Here is a 19,239-nt window from a genome sequence, read left to right as displayed (position 1 = left end):
GACACTATTAAAATTTTAATCCACTCTCTCACTCTTTCCCGCCTTGATTACTGCAACTCTGTCCTCTCTGGTCTCCCCACCTGCCGCCTAGCTCCTTTACAATCCATAATGAATGCCTCTGCCAGACTCATCTTCCTTACACGTCGCTCTTCATCTGCTGCGCCTCTCTGCCAATCCCTTGACTGGCTTCCTCTTGCCTCTAGGATCAAACACAAAACTCTCACTCTTACATACAAAGCCCTCAACTGCACTGCTCCCCCCTACATCTCAGACCTTGTCTCCAGATACTCTCCCTCCCGTCCCCTTCGCTCTACTCATGACCTCCTACTCTCCTCCTCTCTTGTCACCTCATCACACTCCCGTTTACAGGACTTCTCCAGACTGGCTCCCATCTTGTGGAACTCTCTGCCTCGCTCCACAAGACTCTCTTCTAGTTTTAAAAGCTTCAAGTGCTCCCTAAAGACTCTACTGTTCAGGGACGCATACAACCTACGCTAACCTTTCCTAATACCAGTTCCTCTCCTCCACTGCAATCCCCTGAACCCTCTTAGCCTGTAAGCCTAAAAGTCCAGCTGTTTGTAGATCACCTTCTTAAGCGCTGACTACAACAGTGCAACTCTTGGCAGGGCCCTCTACCCTATAATTGTTTTGTTGTACTCCCCCTTTGTTTATAGCGCTGAGGAATCTGTTGGCGCTCATATACACACACACAAACAATATGTTAAATAAAATACCTAAAATGGAACATTCATTATAAAATAGAATCGACAAAGTTTTCAATTGGAATAAAATCCACTCTATAGTCACATACTCAAAAAAGATACAATGATGCTCAACCTGCACTGAAAAAAATGAACCAGTGCATATGTATATATATATATATATATATATATATATATATATTATATATTATATATATCTCAAAGTGTCCACTTCTTTTAGGATTCTTGACACAGTGTAACATTGTCTTAAAATCAGAGCGTACAGCCAACATTCTACCAAATGGAAACTAAAACACATATGATTAGTACATCCCAAAAATATACTATTATCTGATTGGTTAAAGGGACAGTGTACTGTAAAATTGGTTTCCCCTTAATGTGTTCCCAATGACTTTTTATAGCAGCTGAAGAATATAAAACGTATAAGAAATTGCTCATTTTTTGTAAATTAAATAGCTAGATTTGCTCTTTGAAAGCTTCCCTTTCATATTTTAGTCTCTATATAATACTTAGGAAGCACAATTAAAAATAAAAATGTTAGAACTTTTTCTCTTTTCTCCCTACTGGGAATGTAATTTCTTCTGCTGGCTGTGTTTACATAGCTTGTCAATAGCATATACTTAAAGGGACGGTAAAGTCATAATTAAACATTCATGATTTAGACCAGGGGTGGGAAACCTTGGCCCTCCAGATGTTATGCTATGTGCAGAACATTGGAATGTGACATATTTGCAGTAAATACACAATATAACACTTTTTTTAAATATGAATATTGCATACATTTGTTTTTACATGATTTCATCTACTTAACTGCCAAGGGCTTCAGTGCACTTATTATATACAGTTATGTGAAAAAGAAAGTACACCCTCTTTGAATTCTATGGTTTTACATATCAGGACATAACAATCATCTGGTCCTTAGCATTTCTTAAAATTAGGTAAATACAACCTCAGATAAACAACAACACGTGAGATATTACACTGTGTCATGATTTATTTAACAAAAATAAAGCCAAAATGGAGAAGCCATGTGTGAAAAACTAAGTACACTCTTACTGCTTCCAAAGGAATTAAGAGGCTAAATAGCAGCCAGGTGCTACTAATCAAATGCCCTTGATTAATTGATCATTAGCAACTGTGACCACCTCTATAAAAACTAAAGTTTTAGCAGTTTGCTGGTCTGGAGCATTCAGGTTTGTGTTACCCAGTGCCAAGGAGGAAAGACATCAGCAATGATCTTAGAAGCAACTGTTGCTACCCATCAATTGGGGAAGGGTTATAAGGCCATTTCCAAACAAATCAAAGTCCATCATTCTACAGTGAGAAAGATTATTCACAAGTGGAAAACATTCAAGACAGTTGCCAATCTTCCCAGGAGTGGACATCCCAGTAACTTCACCCCAAGGTTCCCAGATAAATTGCACAAAAACAAGTTACATCTCAGACTCTACAAGCCTCAGTTAGCATGTTAAATGTTAAAGTTCATGACAGTACAATTAGAAAAAGACTGAACAAGTATTGTTTGTATGGAAGGGTTGCCAGGAGAAAGCATCTTCTCTCTAAAAAGAACATGGCAGCATGGCATAGGTTTGCAAAGTTGCGTCTGAACAAACCACAAGACTTCTGGAACAAAGTCCTTTGGACAAATGAGACCAAAGTGGAGATGTTTGGCCATAATGCACAGCGCTACGTTTGGCAAAAACCAAACACAGTATATTAGCACAAACACCTCATACCAACTGTCAAGCACAGTGGTGAAGGGTTGATGATTTAGGCTTGTTTTGCAGCCACAGGATCTGGGCACCTTGCTGTCATTGGCCCCAAGTTAACAAGGTCTGTTGGACCTGATCCGACAGTGCGGATCAGGTCCGACAGACCTCGCTGAATACGGCGAGCAATACGCTCTCCGTATTCAGCATTGCACCAGCAGCTCACAAGAGCAGCTGGTGCAACGCCGTCCCCTGCAGACTCGCGGCCAATGGCTCAATGACTCGATCGGGTTGATTTCCGGCGATGTCTGTCCGTCTGCTCAGAGCAGGTGGACAGGTTATGGAGCAGTGGTCTTTGTGACCGCTGCTTCATAACTGCTGTTTCTGGCGAGTCTGAAGACTCGCCAGAAACAGGGGCCATCAAGCTCCTTACGGAGCTTGTTAAATAGAGGCCATTGAGTCAACCATGAACTCCTTTGTAAACCAAAGTATTCTAGCATCAAATATGAGGCCATCTGCCCGACAACTATAGCTTGGCCCAAATAGTCAAGCGATAGGGCAATGATTCCAAGCACACCAGCAAATCTACAACAGCGTGGCTGAAAAAGAAAAGAATCAAGGTGTTGTAATGGCCCATTCAAAGTCCAGACCTCAACCCGATTGAAATGGTGTGGCGGGACCTTAGGAGAGCTGTGCATAAACGAATGCCCGCAAACCTCAATTAACTGAAGCAACGTTGTAAATAAGAGTGGGCCAAAATTCCTCCACAATGATGTGAGACACTGATAAAGTCATACAGAAAATTATTACTTCAAGTTATTGCTGCTAAAGGTGGTTCTTCATGCTATTGAATCATAAGGTGTACTTAGTGTTTCACACATGGCTTCTGCATTTTGGCTTTATTTTAATAAATAAATCATGACACAGTGTAATATCTCACATGTTGTTGTTCATCTGAGGTTGTATTTACCTAAATTTAAGACCTGCTAAGGATCCAATGATTGTTATGTCCTGATACGTAAAACCATAGAAATAAAAAAAGTGTACTTTCTTTTTAGGGTTAAGCCTAACCCTAATTTCTCTCTGACAATAACTCATTGTTTGTGCACAACTGTTACCACTTTATTAATGCCCACTATCTGTTAGACAGACTTCCTACAGCTTTATTGGTGAAAAGGGACAAGACTCTTTATGTATAACAAGAAGTTAAAGTACTATGCACTATGTTCAGACAAATAACTTCATCTTGTAAAGACTTTTTAAAATGTTTCTACAGACTGGCTATGTCTGGTACACGTGCTGCTTTTTTTATGCTCAGCAACTGGCTAGATCAGGTATTCACTGAGTGTGCCACTGAACTAGACTGCTTATTCCCCTGGCATTTAAGTCCAAATCCTATAGCTATGGAACCCTTATCAGGGTGGTGGCTATTAGCATATGTTTTGGAAATGTTCTTTTTTCTGACCTGGAATTCTAGGCAGTAGAGCTCCTTTATTCCCTCAAAACCTGTTCAGAATAATTGTTTTCTCTCTTGAAGGAATGATGGAAGCTCTCCTCTGATATCAAATAAGCATAATTTCCAAGTGATTTACCAGGAATTTTAAGCAGTATAAGATTGTAATATAAATCATTTAATTACGTGTATTTTAAACACTTTGGGCCAGATAACAAGTGGAGTGAAAAATTGCGCTTTCGCGAATGCGATATTTGCATTCCACTCGTAATACCAGCACACAAAATTATGCGTTGGTATCTGAAGTGGCCCGCAATGCGAACGCAACCTCGCATTCGAATTGCATGGAAGCTTTGCGCAGCGAAGGGGGTAAGTTTCACAACGATGGGCAGCAATTTTAAATATATATCTATATACACATAAATGTATATTTATATAAGCATATCCATATATATATTTACAGTTCCCATAGGCCGCAATGTAAAGGCACTTTTCAGTGCCGTTTTTTTTTTTTTTTTCTAACACCCCACACCCGCATTTTTTAACCCCTAAAAACTGCCTAGTCCATTTTTAGAGTTTTGCATGGAATGTGTCAGATTTGGCTTTTTTTCTCCACTTTTTGTGTCATACCAATACAGACAAAAGAAACATGAGAATGCCTAAACATTTGTAATTGCAACAATTTTCTGGGCGAAGTGGTGCATTATCTAAAAGAAATGCAGGGGGGTGCCAATATTTTTTACCATGACTGTAGCTGCAATTAATCAATCTCTGTTGTCCTTAAGCAGTTAAATTTGGGGTCCTGTGTTCTTTAATGAGTCTGTAAATTATCTATATCATCTGCTCAAATGAGTCATTTTATTTTATTCTAAAATCATTTTATTGATAAGCTGGTTATCCATATCTAAAATCTCTTTTTTTTAAATTAAATTAAGAAAAAGTCAAATTTAGGAAAAAGATATTTCTGGACATTTTAATAAAAGTTCATAAAGATTAATATGTTGTATTAAAATATATATATATATATATATATATATATATATATATATATATTTTTTTTTTAACAGGCTAAAAAAAACACAGACTATCAAAAAAAAAAAAAATAATAGATCTATATAATAAGGATTTTCTACTGCTAAATAGCTATTCGTCATTACTAGTAATTTTCCTTTGGTGCAAGCATTCAGAAACCATCAGACGTTTAGTAACTTTTGTTTGCAAAATAAATTGATCTTCACATATATCAATGTGGCAAAATTCTGTCAACTCAAAGTGTTAAAGGGACAGTCCACTTGATTTTTTGTTGTTTAAAAAGATAGATAACGTCTTTACTGCCCATTCTCCTGCTTTGCATAACCAACATTGTTATATTAAAGGGACAGTCAACCCAAAATTGGTTCTAAATAATACATATAAAGTGGCAAACCATTATTTACAAATGTAGCCCAATTTTCTACCATATATTGTTTGAAAGTAAAAAGACTTACGATTTGCTCCACTGCCGATTTAAAATGTCTGCCTGCCCCCTCCCTTATTTAGTCATCAGCATCGTTATCAGTCTGTGATTGTAGTAACTTTTCTATCCTCCACGCTCTCGTGTTTGGTGCATGCGTAATGCGCCGATTTTAGTAAAGGGAAACGTTTGAATCCGGAACTCCAAGTAACCGCTAGGTATTATAGCGGTTTCATATGTGAGACGTACCAGTGTGCTTGTCTTCATCGCTCGGTCGGCTGTTCCCAGATTGGACTGTAATCCAAAGTATATGGTATTCCGACCCAGAAAGAGCATCCTCTGAAGTATCAGAGGCATCTTCAACATCGGATAATCTTGTATCAGATACATCCAATAAGCTAGTAGATGACCCCTAGGAAGGATAGCAATATTTAATTTAACCTTTTGCCTGCACTAAGCAGGGCGAGGTAAAGCACTAAAGGCCGCAGACACTGCCGTCTGTAACTGTTCAGTAAAGTCTGGCGGTAAAAGGGCCCATCTAGATGGAAGAATAGGAGTGCTACGGAAGCTGCATGTGTATTAGGAGATGACTGTAGGGTGCGCACCTCATTGGACAGAGACTCCTCAGAGGTAGAAGGCTCAGTTGTACTAAACATATTAGCTTTCTTTGATATAATTACTTTATCAAGGCATGTGGAACATAATTGAGCAGGCGGGTATACCGTGGCCGCCTCACAATATAGACAGGCATTAGATTTAGGTAAAGAGGGAGTACCCTCTAACGTATCGGAGTCCTCCATAGCTTGCGCTTATAAATAGGACTATAGACAAAAATAAACGGCACTTTTATACCCACAATGGCTCAGGCACTCTCCACCTCCTATGACCCTTGCCCAAGAGAGAAACTGTTTCGTCTCCAGACAACCGCACGGTCAGGAAGAAGAGAATCAATGTGACCACACCTGATCACGTGGTGCGCCATGCAGGACCGCCCCTGAAGCACTACAAAGCATGCCAAGCCTAACAGGCTGCACAGCTCTCCAAAATGAAAATAAAACCTGTATGTTCCAACATCTGCCTGAGCCTCATCTCACACATGTCACAGCATAAACACAATATTTAAAATATGTGAGTAATCCTCCCTGTTCCATAATCCCCATTCGGAGACATTAACCCTTGATTCCATTCAGATAAAAGGAGTCACACTGTGACCCTGTCTTCTTGCGTTATCAAATGTGTATAAAAAAAATGAAACGATCTTACCAGAATCTATGCCGTGGAACAGAAACACAGCCTCTCAAGTTTGACAGTCTTGTAGCATCGCTCCTGACATGGACTTGAGTGATAGAAGCAGGCAGTGAAACTTGTCAACACTGATTGCTTAGGCGCTGTTAATACAAGTCTGGATGGGTTTGCAGAAAGACTCTCCCTACATCTCCAGACCCTAACATTCGTCAATGCTCTCACTAAGAGGCTGACAAGACTACTTAAAACTCCAGTCCCATTCCGAAGTGTACTACCCTCCATAAGGAACTACTCTGTATCTTCTGACACTTCTCTGCCAACCTCCTGTGACGAAAGGCAAAGAATGACTGGGGGATGAGGGAAGTGGGGGAGGTATTTAAGCCTTTGGCTGGGGTGTCTTTGCCTCCTCCTGGTGGCCAGGTTCAGTGTTTCCCACAAGTAAGGAATGAAGCCGTGGACTCTCCTCATATTAAGAAGGAAATTGGGCTACATTTGTAAATAATAATCGTTTGCCACTTTATATGTATCACTTAGAACCAATTTTGGGTTGACTGTTCCTCTTATATAGTTTATAACCCCTAAGTTTGCCTGTTTCTAAGCCCCAGCAGGCCACCTTTTATCTCAGTGCTTTTAAAATCTTGCACAACAGCTAGACGGTGCTAGTTCATGTGTGCCATATAGATAACATTGTGCTCACTCCTGTGCAGAATGATCATGGCTAAAATGCAAGAATGTAAAATGCACTGAGATAAGTGTCAGTCTGCAGTGGCTTAGATACAGGTAATCATAGAGGTAAAAAATATATAAATATAACAATGTTGGTTACGCAAAACTGAAGAATTGGTAGTAAAAGGGATCTGACTTTTTAAACAATAAGAATTTTCTAGTAGACTGTCCCTTTAACATTCCATTAAATCAGAAGCTTGTTGTGTACAGTTTTTTTTAAAAAAAATAAAAAAAAATCTTAGAACACCTGAGAAACCAAAGTAGGAGAACATTTATTTTTTTTAAAACCACCCATAAAACTTTATTCCTAAAAATGAAATATTATAGCACAAACTGATATAACTGCAGAATAATATAACATTTACTTGGAATATAAACTTAGAACAGGATTAGCAATTATTTTTTTATATAAAACACATACCATTGCTAGCAAGGAGAAAAAGATCTTTTAAGGTGCTTACTTCTGCAAAACAAAAACAAAACAAAAAACAAATAATGGAAAAATTAAAACAAAAATAAGTAAAATACAAAACAAACAAAAGAAAACAACAATAACACCGGGCAGACTTTCACTAAAATAAAGTGAGATGCTCAGCCAATGTAGACTGCAGATATCCAGTCCTCCAACCATCCTATAATTGTGAAACCATTCTAACGGGCAAAGTTCAGTGTCCTAGCTGCCACCTCTGACTTCCTTCTCTGAAAAATATCTACAAAAGGTTCAGCACTCTTTATGAAAAATATAGTAGCAGAATTGTCAGAAACCAAGATTTGCAAGGATGAAACTCCACAACTAGATAGAAGTAAAGTGTATACAGTAAGAAAAGAGTTTTAAGGAACCTATTAGATTATCAAGCCAAAGAGCCCCTGATGAGGGAAATGGTATAGAGCAGGGGTGATCAACTTTGGCACTCCAGAGGTTTCAGAACTACATATCCCATGATGCTCAGACCCTTTTAGCTGACTGAGCATCATGGGAAATGTAGTTCCTAAACCTCTGGAGCATCAAAGTTGATCACCCCTGGAATAGAGGATGGAGAAAGTAGGCCACATTTTTTCCAATATCTTAAGAGTATTTTTTTGCTATAAATATTAGGGTACAAATATGTAAGATACTAATGAACAAATATTTTTAAGACATACATGCTTGTGGACAAATACATATCGGGTGCATATTTAGCATTCTAGAGTCCTGAAAAACAGAATTTATACTTACCTGATAAATTACTTTCTCTTGCGGTGTATCCAGTTCACGGATTCATCCTTTACTTGTGGGATATTCTCATTCCCTACAGGAAGTGGCAAAGAGAGCACACAGCAGAGCTGTCCATATAGCTCCCCCTCTAGCTCCACCCCCCAGTCATTCGACCAAAGGTTAGGAAGAAAAAGGAGAAACCATAGGGTGCAGTGGTGACTGTAGTTTAAACAAAAAAAATTTACCTGACTTAATTGCCAGGGCGGGCCGTGGACTGGATACACCGCAAGAGAAAGTAATTTATCAGGTAAGTATAAATTCTGTTTTCTCTTGCAAGGTGTATCCAGTCCACGGATTCATCCTTTACTTGTGGGATACCAATACCAAAGCTTTAGCACACGGATGAAGGGAGGGAACAAGTCAGGTACCTTAAACGGAAGGCACCACTGCTTGCAAAACCTTTCTCCCAAAAATAGCCTCCGAAGAAGCAAAAGTATCGAATTTGTAAAATTTTGAAAAAGTATGCAGTGAAGACCAAGTCGCTGCCTTACAAATCTGTTCAACAGAAGCCTCGTTTTTAAAAGCCCATGTGGAAGCCACTGCTCTGGTAGAATGAGCAGTAATAGTTTCAGGAGGCTGCTGGCCAGTAGTCTCATAAGCCAAACGGATGATGCTTTTCGGCCAAAAGGAAAGAGGTAGAAGTCACTTTCTGACCTCTCCTCTTACCAGAATAGATAACAAACAAGGAAGATGTTTGTCTGAAGTCCTTAGTTGCTTGCAAATAGAACTTTAGAGCACGAACTACATCAAGATTGTGCAACAGACGTTCCTTCTTCGAAGAAGGATTAGGACACAGAGAAGGAACTACTATTTCCTGGTTAATATTCTTATTAGAAACCACTTTAGGAAGGAAACCAGGTTTGGTACGCAAAACTACCTTATCTGCGTGGAACACCAGGTAAGGTGAATCGCACTGTAAGGCAGATAATTCTGAGACTCTTCGAGCAGAAGAGATAGCTACCAAAAACAAAACTTTCCAAGATAACAACTTAATATCTATGGAATGTAAAGGTTCAAACGGAACCCCTTGAAGAACTGAAAGAACTAGATTTAGACTCCATGGCGGAGCCACAGGTTTATAGACAGGCTTGATTCTGACTAAGGCCTGTGCAAACGCTTGAACGTCTGGAACCTCTGCCAGACGCTTGTGTAAAAGGATAGAAAAAGCAGATATCTGTCCTTTTAAGGAACTAGCTGACAATCCTTTCTCCAAACCTTCTTGGAGAAAAGACAATATCCTGGGAATCCTAATGTTACTCCATGAGTAACCCTTGGATTCACACCAACAAAGATATTTCCGCCATATCTTATGGTAGATTTTCCTGGTGACAGGCTTTCTCGCCTGAATCAGGGTATCTATAACTGAATCAGAGAAACCACGCTTTGATAGAATTAAGCGTTCAATCTCCAAGCAGTCAGACGTAGAGAAATTAGATTTGGATGCTTGAATGGACCCTGAATTAGAAGATCCTGCCTCATTGGCAGTGTCCATGGTGGGACAGATGACATGTCCACTAGGTCTGCATACCAAGTCCTGCGTGGCCACGCAGGCGCTATCAGAATCACCGAGGCCTTCTCCTGCTTGATTCTGGCGACCAGACGAGGGAGAAGGGGAAACGGTGGGAAAACATAAGCCAGATTGAAGGACCAAGGCGCTGCTAGAGCATCTATCAATACCGCCTTGGAGTCCCGGGAACTGGCCCCGTAGAGAGGAAGTTTGGTGTTCTGACGGGACGCCATCAGATCCAACTCTGGAGTGCCCCAAAGCTGAGTCAGCTGGGCAAATACCTCCGGGTGGAGTTCCCACTCCCCCGGATGAAAAGTCTGACGACTCAGGAAATCCGCCTCCCAGTTGTCTACACCTGGGATGTGAATTGCTGAGAGATGGCAGGAGCGATCCTCCGCCCACTTGATTATTTTCGTTACTTCCTTCATCGCTAGGGAACTCTTTGTTCCCCCTTGATGATTGATGTAAGCTACAGTCGTGATGTTGTCCGACTGAAATCTGATGAATTTGGCCGCAGCTAGTTGAGGCCATGCCTGAAGCGCGTTGAATATCGCCCTCAGCTCCAGAATGTTTATCGGGAGAAGAGATTCTTCCCGAGACCATAAGCCTTGAGCTTTCAGGGAGTCCCAGACTGCACCCCAGCCTAACAGACTGGCGTTGGTCATTACCATGATCCACTCTGGTCTGTGGAAACATATTCCCTGAGACAGGTGATCCTGAGACAACCACCAGAGAAGAGAATCTCTGGTCTCCTGGTCCAACTGTATTTGAGGAGACAAATCTGCATAATCCCCATTCCACTGATTGAGCATGCATAGTTGCAGTGGTCTGAGATGTATCCGAGCGAAAGGGACTATGTACATTGCCGTTACTATTAATCCGATTGCCTCCATGCACTGAGCTACAGATGGCCGAGGAACGGAATGAAGAACTCGGCAAGTAGTTAAAAGTTTCAACTTTCTGACCTCCGTCAGAAATATTTTCATTTCTACCGAATCTATTAGTGTCTCTAGGAAGGGAACCCTTGTGAGTGGGGACAGAGAACTCTTTTTGATGTTCACCTTCCACCCGTGAGACCTCAGAAAGGCCAATACAATCTCCGTGTGAGCCTTGGCTCTGTGAAAAGACGGCGCCTGAATTAAGATGTCGTCCAAATAAGGCGCCACTGATATGCGCCGCGGTCTTAGAACCGCCAGAAGGGACCCTAGCACCTTAGTGAAAATTCTGGGAGCAGTGGCTAAACCGAATGGAAGAGCCACGAACTGGTAATGCTTGTCTAGAAAAGCGAACCTGAGTAACTGATGATGATCTTTGTGGATAGGAATATGCAGGTACGCATCCTTTAGATACACGGTAGTCATATATTGACCTTCCTGGATCATAGGTAAGATTGTCCGAATGGTCTCCATCTTGAATTATGGGACTCTGAGAAATCTGTTTAGAATTTTTAGATCCAGGATTGGTCTGAAAGTTCCTTCTTTTTTGGGAACCACAAACAGGTTTGAGTAAAAACCCAGTCCTTGTTCTGCAATTGGAACTGGGTATATCACTCCCATCGTATGTAGATCTTCTACACAGCATAAGAACGCCTCTTTCTTTATCTGGTCTGTAGACAGACAAGAAATGTGGAACCTTCCCCTTGGAGGGGAGTCCTTGAATTCTAGAAGATATCCCTGGGAAACAATCTCTAATGCCCAGGGATCGTGAACATTTCTTGCCCAGGCCTGAGTGAAGAGAGAAAGTCTGCCCCCTACTAGATCCGGTCCCGGATCGGGGGCTACCCCTTCATGCTGTCTTGGTAGCAGCTGCAGGCTTTTTGGCCTGTTTACCCTTGTTCCAGCCCAGGTTGCCTTGGGCTGTGAAGCGTTACCCTCTTGCTTTGCAGCTGTAGAGGCTGAAGCGGAACCGCTCCTGAAATTACGAAAGGAACGAAAACTAGCTTTGTTTTTAGCCTTAAAGGGCTTGTCCTGAGGGAGAGCATGGCCCTTTCCCCCGGTGATTTCTGAAATAATCTCTTTCAATTCTGGCCCAAAAAGGGTCTTTCCTTTGAAAGTGCTTAGAGCCGGCAAAGAGAATGACTGGGGGGTGGAGCTAGAGGGGGAGCTATATGGACAGCTCTGCTGTGTGCTCTCTTTGCCACTTCCTGTAGGGAATGAGAATATCCCACAAGTAAAGGATGAATCCGTGGACTGGATACACCTTGCAAGAGAAATTTACTTTGCAAGATTTTTCCAGAAAGATGTGAAATTATTTTATTTTATTGTATTTATTTTTTAAAGTGCTTGGTATTTACACTGAGAAACTCCCTTATTTATGAAGAGGAGCCTACTCTTTTACACTAAGTTCCTTATTTGTGGAGAGGAGCCTACTCTTTTACACTAAGTTCCTTATTTGTGGAGAGGAGCCTACTCTTTTACACTAAGTTGCTTATTTGTGGAGAGGAGCCAACTCTTTTACACTAAGTTCTTTATTTGGTGGAGAGGAGCCTACTCTTCTACACTAAGTTACTTATTTGTGGAGAGGAGCCTACTCTTTTACACTATGTTACTTATTTGTGGAGAGGAGCCTACTCTTTTACACTAAGTTCCTTATTTGTGGAGAGGAGCCTACTCTTTGACACTATGTTCCTTATTTGTGGAGAGGAGCCTACTCTTTTACACAGTTCCTTATTTGTGGAGTGGAGCCTACTCTTTTACACAGTTCCTTATTTGTGGAGAGGAGCCTACTCTTTTACACTAAGTTACTTATTTGTGGAGAGAAGCCTACTCTTTTACACTAAGTTCCTTATTTGTGGAGAGGAGCCTACTCTTTTACACCAAGTTCCTTATTTGTGGAGAGGAGCCTACTCTTTTACACTAAGTTCCTTATTTGTGGAGAGGAGCCTACTCTTTTACACTAAACTTGCCAGCTTGGAGAGATATCACAAAAATATCTTTGGGAATTATTTTTGACTTTATAAAATTGTATTGTAGGAGTCTCTCCTTTATATAAAGAAAACTACATAGTGACATAAACATGCCTCGATAAAATTTGTTTTTCTAATTTTTTTAGGGGTCTTGTCGTACTAAAAATACTTTTTAGGTCATCTCGTCTCAGTGGAGAGTTTTATATCATCAGGCCCTAAGTCCCTTATTTCTGTAGAGGAGCCTACTAGTTTTCACTAAGTCCTTATTTGTGGCAAGGAGCATACCCTTTTGAATGAGTGATTAAATAGCCCTTCTGGCACCTTTCATACAGAAGAGTCTTTTCTTCAAAATTATCAGTCTCCGGGCCTGATTCTCTAAAGCTCTGGCAAGATTCTAGAAGATGCCTCGACAGTTTTATGAGGTCCCTTAGTGATTGTTTTAAAGGCAATGTTTACATTGGACATAGTGCATCTCATTAAAGGGAGTTCTCCAATATGCTTTATGTTAAGGAGAGACACCTACTTTACAATATAATGCTCAGTAAAATAAGTTGATTTCTATCCATGCCGGCGAGTTTTTGTCAATCAGCCCTCAGTACTAACTATAGTGGTTGATCTCACAAGATCCTTGTTGTACAGTAATAACACGTAGTCAATGATAAAGCTATAAATAAATTATCTAAGGTAACACTATTTTGGGTTAAATCATTTATTTTCACACTTCACCCCACAGTCTCTATGATTATCATGTACATGTATATAAAAGTTTTGCAAAAGTTTTGCAAAAGTCTTGGGGTAGTGTTCTCTATAAGCAATGGACTATGCACATGAACATTAAACAAACATGAATATGTGTATATTTGATAGAATTTACTGAACAGATATACATATGGTTTTGTCTTTGAAATGTCTAAAATAGTAAACGCTTTTTGTGAACTTTAAAAGGACATTCAAATCATTATTTTTTTTTAAATTTATGCATCAGAAATTATTTGCTGCACTGCAAAAGATCTCAGGTGAGATTGGAAACACTACAATGCTCAGAAAAAAAATTACATGAAAAGTAGACAAAAAATAATGAAAATGAAGTGCAAAGTTTTTTTTATTTTATAATTTAATTTTGCTTCATTAAACATTTTATGGATAATTATTTTTTTAAATGAATGTCCCTACTAATCTCACTATACATTAATTAGTACTATTGTTGCAGTGCAAGTCTGTCAGGATACAGTTTTCTAGGGCGTGAGCTTTCAAACAGTTTTATAGATTATTTCTAGTCTCTACAATAGTTTCACGCTTATGGAGAGTATTTATTTGAAGGTCACTAAAGGCAGATTGGTTAAACCTTTTAGTCTGAATGGTTAGGCTAGAAAGGCATAAAAGATTACAATTTGTAGAAAAAAAGAAGATAAAAACAACAGGTTTTGCTTCATGCAAAAAATGTTTTAGAAAAAATAGTCTAGACGCGCTTGCATGTGCTTATACCTCCAGGCAAAAGTTAAACCATTAATCTTGGTAATTTTAATACAATCCAGGGTAACATAACTCATGAGTCATTGTACCTGTCAGATCTTTTTCACGGAACTGTATTAAGGGCAGGACCATGGAGTCAGCCAGCTGTTTAGCAAGTTCTGTATGAAGGACATTAAGCTAGGGAAAAAAAATGAAAGTGTGTTTCAAACAAATATTATGTAAAACAGAAAGTAATATATATTATGCAAATATAGAAAGCTAAAGTGCTTAACACTGAGTGATGTGAATCAGTTTTTCACAGTATCTGCTATTGTTTTAAATAAAAAAAACATTAAAAGTAAATGCTTCAAATAATAAAAAAATAAATTAGTCAACTAGTCTCTATCTCAAGAACTTATGAAGAGACAGACAAACATTTTATGGAGTTATTTAAAGGACCATGAAACCCATATAAATTGATTCAGACAGAACATACAATTTTAAACAACTTTCCAAATTACTTCTATTATCTAATTTGCTTAGTTCTCTTTGTATCCTTTATTCAAAAATATACTTAAAGGGACAGTATACTATAAAATTGTTTTTCCCTTAATGTGTTTCGGATTACTTTTTTACCAGCTGCAGAGTAAAAAATGCATGAGATTTATGTTTTAAGGCTTATTTGTGTATATGAATTGGCTGATTTTGTGTTTTGAAGCCACAACCTAATAAAATGGGTTGAGCTTGTAGGTATAATCAGATCTCATTACTTTATCACATTGTGTACAAATACATGCTTCTTTATCTTATATCTGCCCATAAACCAATCACCAATACTTGGAGAAAACAATGGAAAATTAACTTTTTATTACCTTATCTCTTCTATAACCCACTGGGAGTGTTATTTCTTCTACTGGGTGTGTTAACACAGCTTGGCCTTGAGGCCAAAAACTTTCAGGATGGGTGGGGATACAACAGGCTAAATAAACTATTTCAAATGCCAATATAAGGGTAATGGAAATACTTGTAAACAATTTAATACACTCCAGCAGGTAAAGTGGATCATTGGGAAGAAATTAAAGGGGAGAACATTTTTGAGTAAACTGTCCCTTTAAGTAGGCTAATGAGGTGGGAGCTAGCGGCTGATTGGTGGCTGCACATAAATGCCTTGTCATTGGGTTACTCATGCGTTCAGCTAGCTGCACATGCTAGGGTTAGATTATACAACAATTGAGGAAGCAAGTATAGCTACAACAAAAAACACAAACATTAACAACAGTTGCACATAGAAAAAAACAACCTAAAGCTATTATAGAGAAGGCAAACATGAAATACACAACAATCAAAAGGCTAAAGAAGCATGTTAAGTAGCCCCTTACTTACTAACACTCAGAGTCTCAGTGTAATTGAAGATTTCACCAAATGCTCTAGGGACTGGTAATTGATAGAATGTCCCCCATCTGACTCCCACCTTTAAACTTGGTTTACTCATACCAGTTAAACGGTGACTCAAGGGGCAAATTATTGTAAGATCTTCAGGATTCGAGAGCCAAAAGATGAGCCAGGGTGCAATACTACCAGAGTAAGAGACTCACAGGGAAGCTGGACTGGCAGGTATCAACCAGGTGTGGCAAGTATGAGCAAAATGGATTTCCCAGCTTTATCCACGGCTTGTGCTTTTGATACCTACAAAAACAAAATGTATGCTTACCTGATAAATGTCTTTCTTTCCGGATATGGAGAGTCCACAACGTCATTTAATTACTAGTGAGAATATCACTCCTGGCCAGCAGGAGGAGGCAAAGAGCACCACAGCAAAGCTGTTAAGTGTCACTCCCCTACCCATAATCCCCAGTCAATCGACCAAAGGGAAATGGAAAAAGAATAACACAAAGGTGTAGAGATGGCTGAGGTTTAGTAAAAAAATAACTGTCTTAATAAAGGGTGGGGTTGTAGACTCACCATATCCGGAATGAAATTCATCAGGCAAGCATAAATTTTGTTTTCATTCCTAAGATATGGAGAGTCCACAACGTCATTCAATTACTAGTGGGAACCAATACCCAAGCTAGAGGACACAGAATGAAAAGGGAGGGAGAACAAGACAGGCAGGCCTAAACAGAAGGCACCACCGCTTGAAGAACCTTTCTCCTAAAAGAGGCCTCAGCCGAGGCAAAAGCATCAAATTTGGAAAAAGTATGCAGAGAGGACCAAGTTGCAGCCTTGCAAATCTGTTCCACAGAAGCTTCATTTTGAAAGCCCAAGAAGAGGAGACAGCCCTAGTGGAATGAGCTGTAATTCTCTCAGGAGGCTGCTGTCCAGCAGTCTCATAAGCTAAATGAATTATACTTCTCAACCAGAGGGAAAGAGAAGTAGCAGGTGTCTTTTGACCCTTACACTTTCCTGAAAAACAAACAAACAGGGCAAAAGACTGGCGAAAATCCTTAGTTGCCTGTTGGTAGAATTTTAGAGCACGCACAACATCCAAGTTGTGCTACAGACGTTCTTTATGAGAAGGAGTATTGGGACAGAGAGAAGGAACAACAATTTCCTGATTAATATTTCAATCAGGAACCACTTTAGGAAGAAAACCCAATTTAGTACGAAGAACTGCTCTATCCACATGAAAGATAAAGGTAAGGCGAATCACACTGCAAAGCCGAAAGTTCCGAAACTCTCCGAGCAGAAGAGATAGCAATAAGAAACAAAACCTTCCAAGATAGCAACTTACTATCTATGGAGTGCATTGACTCAAACGGAGCTTGCTGCAAAACTTTAAGAACAAGATTAAGGCTCCAAGGAGAAGCAACAGGTTTAAAGAGAGGCCTGATTCTGACCAGGGCCTGACAAAAAGATTGAACATCTGGCACATCCGCCAGACGCTTGTGTAGCAAAATAGATAATGCAGAAATCTGACTTTTCAGAGAACTGAGTGACAACTCTTTATTCAGACCTTCTTGGAGAAAAGACAAAATTCTAGGAATCCAGACCCTACTCCAAGAGTAGCCCTTAGATTCACACCAATAAAAGGTATTTACGCCATACTTTATGGTAACTTTTTCTAGTAACAGGCTTGCAAGCCTGGATTATGGTCTCACTGACCGAAATCCACGCTTAGAGAGTACTAAGCTTTCAATCTCCAAGCAGTCAGCTTCAGAGAAATGAGATTTGAATGGAGGAATAGACCCTGAGTTAGAAGGTCCGTCCTCAGAGGCAACCTCCAAGGTGGAAGAGATTACATCTTCAATAGGTCTGCATACTAGATTCTGCAAGGCCATGCAGGAGCTATTAGAATTACTGATGCTCTCTCCTGTTTGATATGAGCAGTAACTTGTGGAAGGAGCACAAATGGAGGAAACCGTTATGCTAGGTCGCAATCCCAAGGAACCGCCAGAGCATCTATCAGAGCGGCCTGAGGATCTCTTGACCTTGAACTGTACCTTGGAGTTCTGCCGAGACGCCATCAGATCTAACTCCGGCACCCCCCATTTGAGGGTTAACCTGGAGAACACCTCCGGATGGATAGCCCATTCCACGGGATGAAATGTCTGTCTGCTCAGGAAATCTGCTTCCCAGTTATCCACTCCAGGAATGTGGATAGCAGATCGGCAACAATTGTGAGCTTCCGCCAACTGAATAATCTGTGTCACCTCCATCATGGCTAAGGAACTCAGAGTTCCTCCCTGGTGGTTGATGTAAGCCACTGAGATGATGTTGTCCCACCGAAACCTGATAGACCTGGCTAAGGACAATTGAGGCCAAGCCATCAGAGCATGGTAAATTGCTCTCAATTCCAAGATGTTTATGGGGAGAGCAGACTCCTCCTGAGTCCATAGTCCTGTGCCTTTAACGAGTCCCAGACTGCTCCCCAGCCTAGCAGGCTGGCGTCCGTGGTCACAATCACCCAGGAAGGTCTCCGGAAGCATGTGCCCTGAGACAGATGGTCCTGAGAAAGCCACCATGGGAGAGAGTCTCATGTCGACTGATCTAGATCTATCCTCTGAGACATATCCAAATGGTCTCCGTTCCAATGTCTGAGCATGCATAATTGCAGAGCTCTCAAATGGAATCGAGCAAAGGGAATGATGTCCATGGAAGCGACCATCAGACCAATTACCTCCATACATTGAGCCACTGATGGCCGAATAGTAGACTGTAGAGAGAGAGGCAAGAGGAAAGAATTCTGGATTTTCTGAGCTCCGTCAGAAAAATTTTCATAGATAGGGAATCTATTATGGTCCCTAAGAAAACCACCCTTGTAGCTGGAACAAGAGAACTCTTTTCCAGATTCACTTTTCAACCGTGGGAACGTAGAAAAGACAACAAGATCTCTGTATGAGAGTTTGCTTCTTGAAAAGATGGAGCCTGATTCAATATGTCGTCCAGGTAGGGCGCCACTGCAATTCCCCAAGACCCACATATAGGAAATAACATACCAGAAACTCCAAAATTTGTCTATCGAAAAACCAGAAATTTGAAAAACATTAGCACTGACATTAAAGTATAACCCAAATAGAATAGAAAAAGGGGTCACAGGAGAAACCCTCTCAGGATTTTATCCATGTGGGATATGTAAGGCATGCAGGTATGCCAAAAAAAACAAATCGTTTATTTCGAATCAGACAGGCAAAGAATTCAAAATAAAGAATACTATAAGATGTATGGATACAATTATATAAGAAACCCAAAAGTTAAAATGAGCCCTGAACAGATTAAGGGGGTGATGTAATACCAAACAACAGAAATGGTAGTCCAGCTACGATCAGCTACACGCCTCCGTGACTTTCATATAAAAGAAACACAAGCTCAACA

General features: G+C 40.1%; 1 protein-coding gene across 1 annotated transcript in view; it reads right to left on the bottom strand.

The window, feature by feature from the left end:
• Positions 1-19,239, bottom strand: part of APPL2 (adaptor protein, phosphotyrosine interacting with PH domain and leucine zipper 2) — a 350,547-nt gene that overhangs the window by 189,194 nt on the left and 142,114 nt on the right. The window contains exons 5-6 of the mRNA XM_053716955.1: positions 14,538-14,625; positions 7,730-7,771 (exon numbers count right to left, since the gene is read on the bottom strand). Of these exons, the coding sequence (XP_053572930.1) occupies positions 7,730-7,771; positions 14,538-14,625 (130 nt within the window). The remainder of the gene's footprint in view (positions 1-7,729; positions 7,772-14,537; positions 14,626-19,239) is intronic.

This window comes from Bombina bombina, chromosome 6 (genome assembly GCF_027579735.1).
Source record: "Bombina bombina isolate aBomBom1 chromosome 6, aBomBom1.pri, whole genome shotgun sequence".
In the NCBI taxonomy this organism is placed as follows: Eukaryota; Metazoa; Chordata; class Amphibia; order Anura; family Bombinatoridae; genus Bombina; species Bombina bombina.
This window is presented reverse-complemented; position numbering and strand designations above follow the sequence as displayed.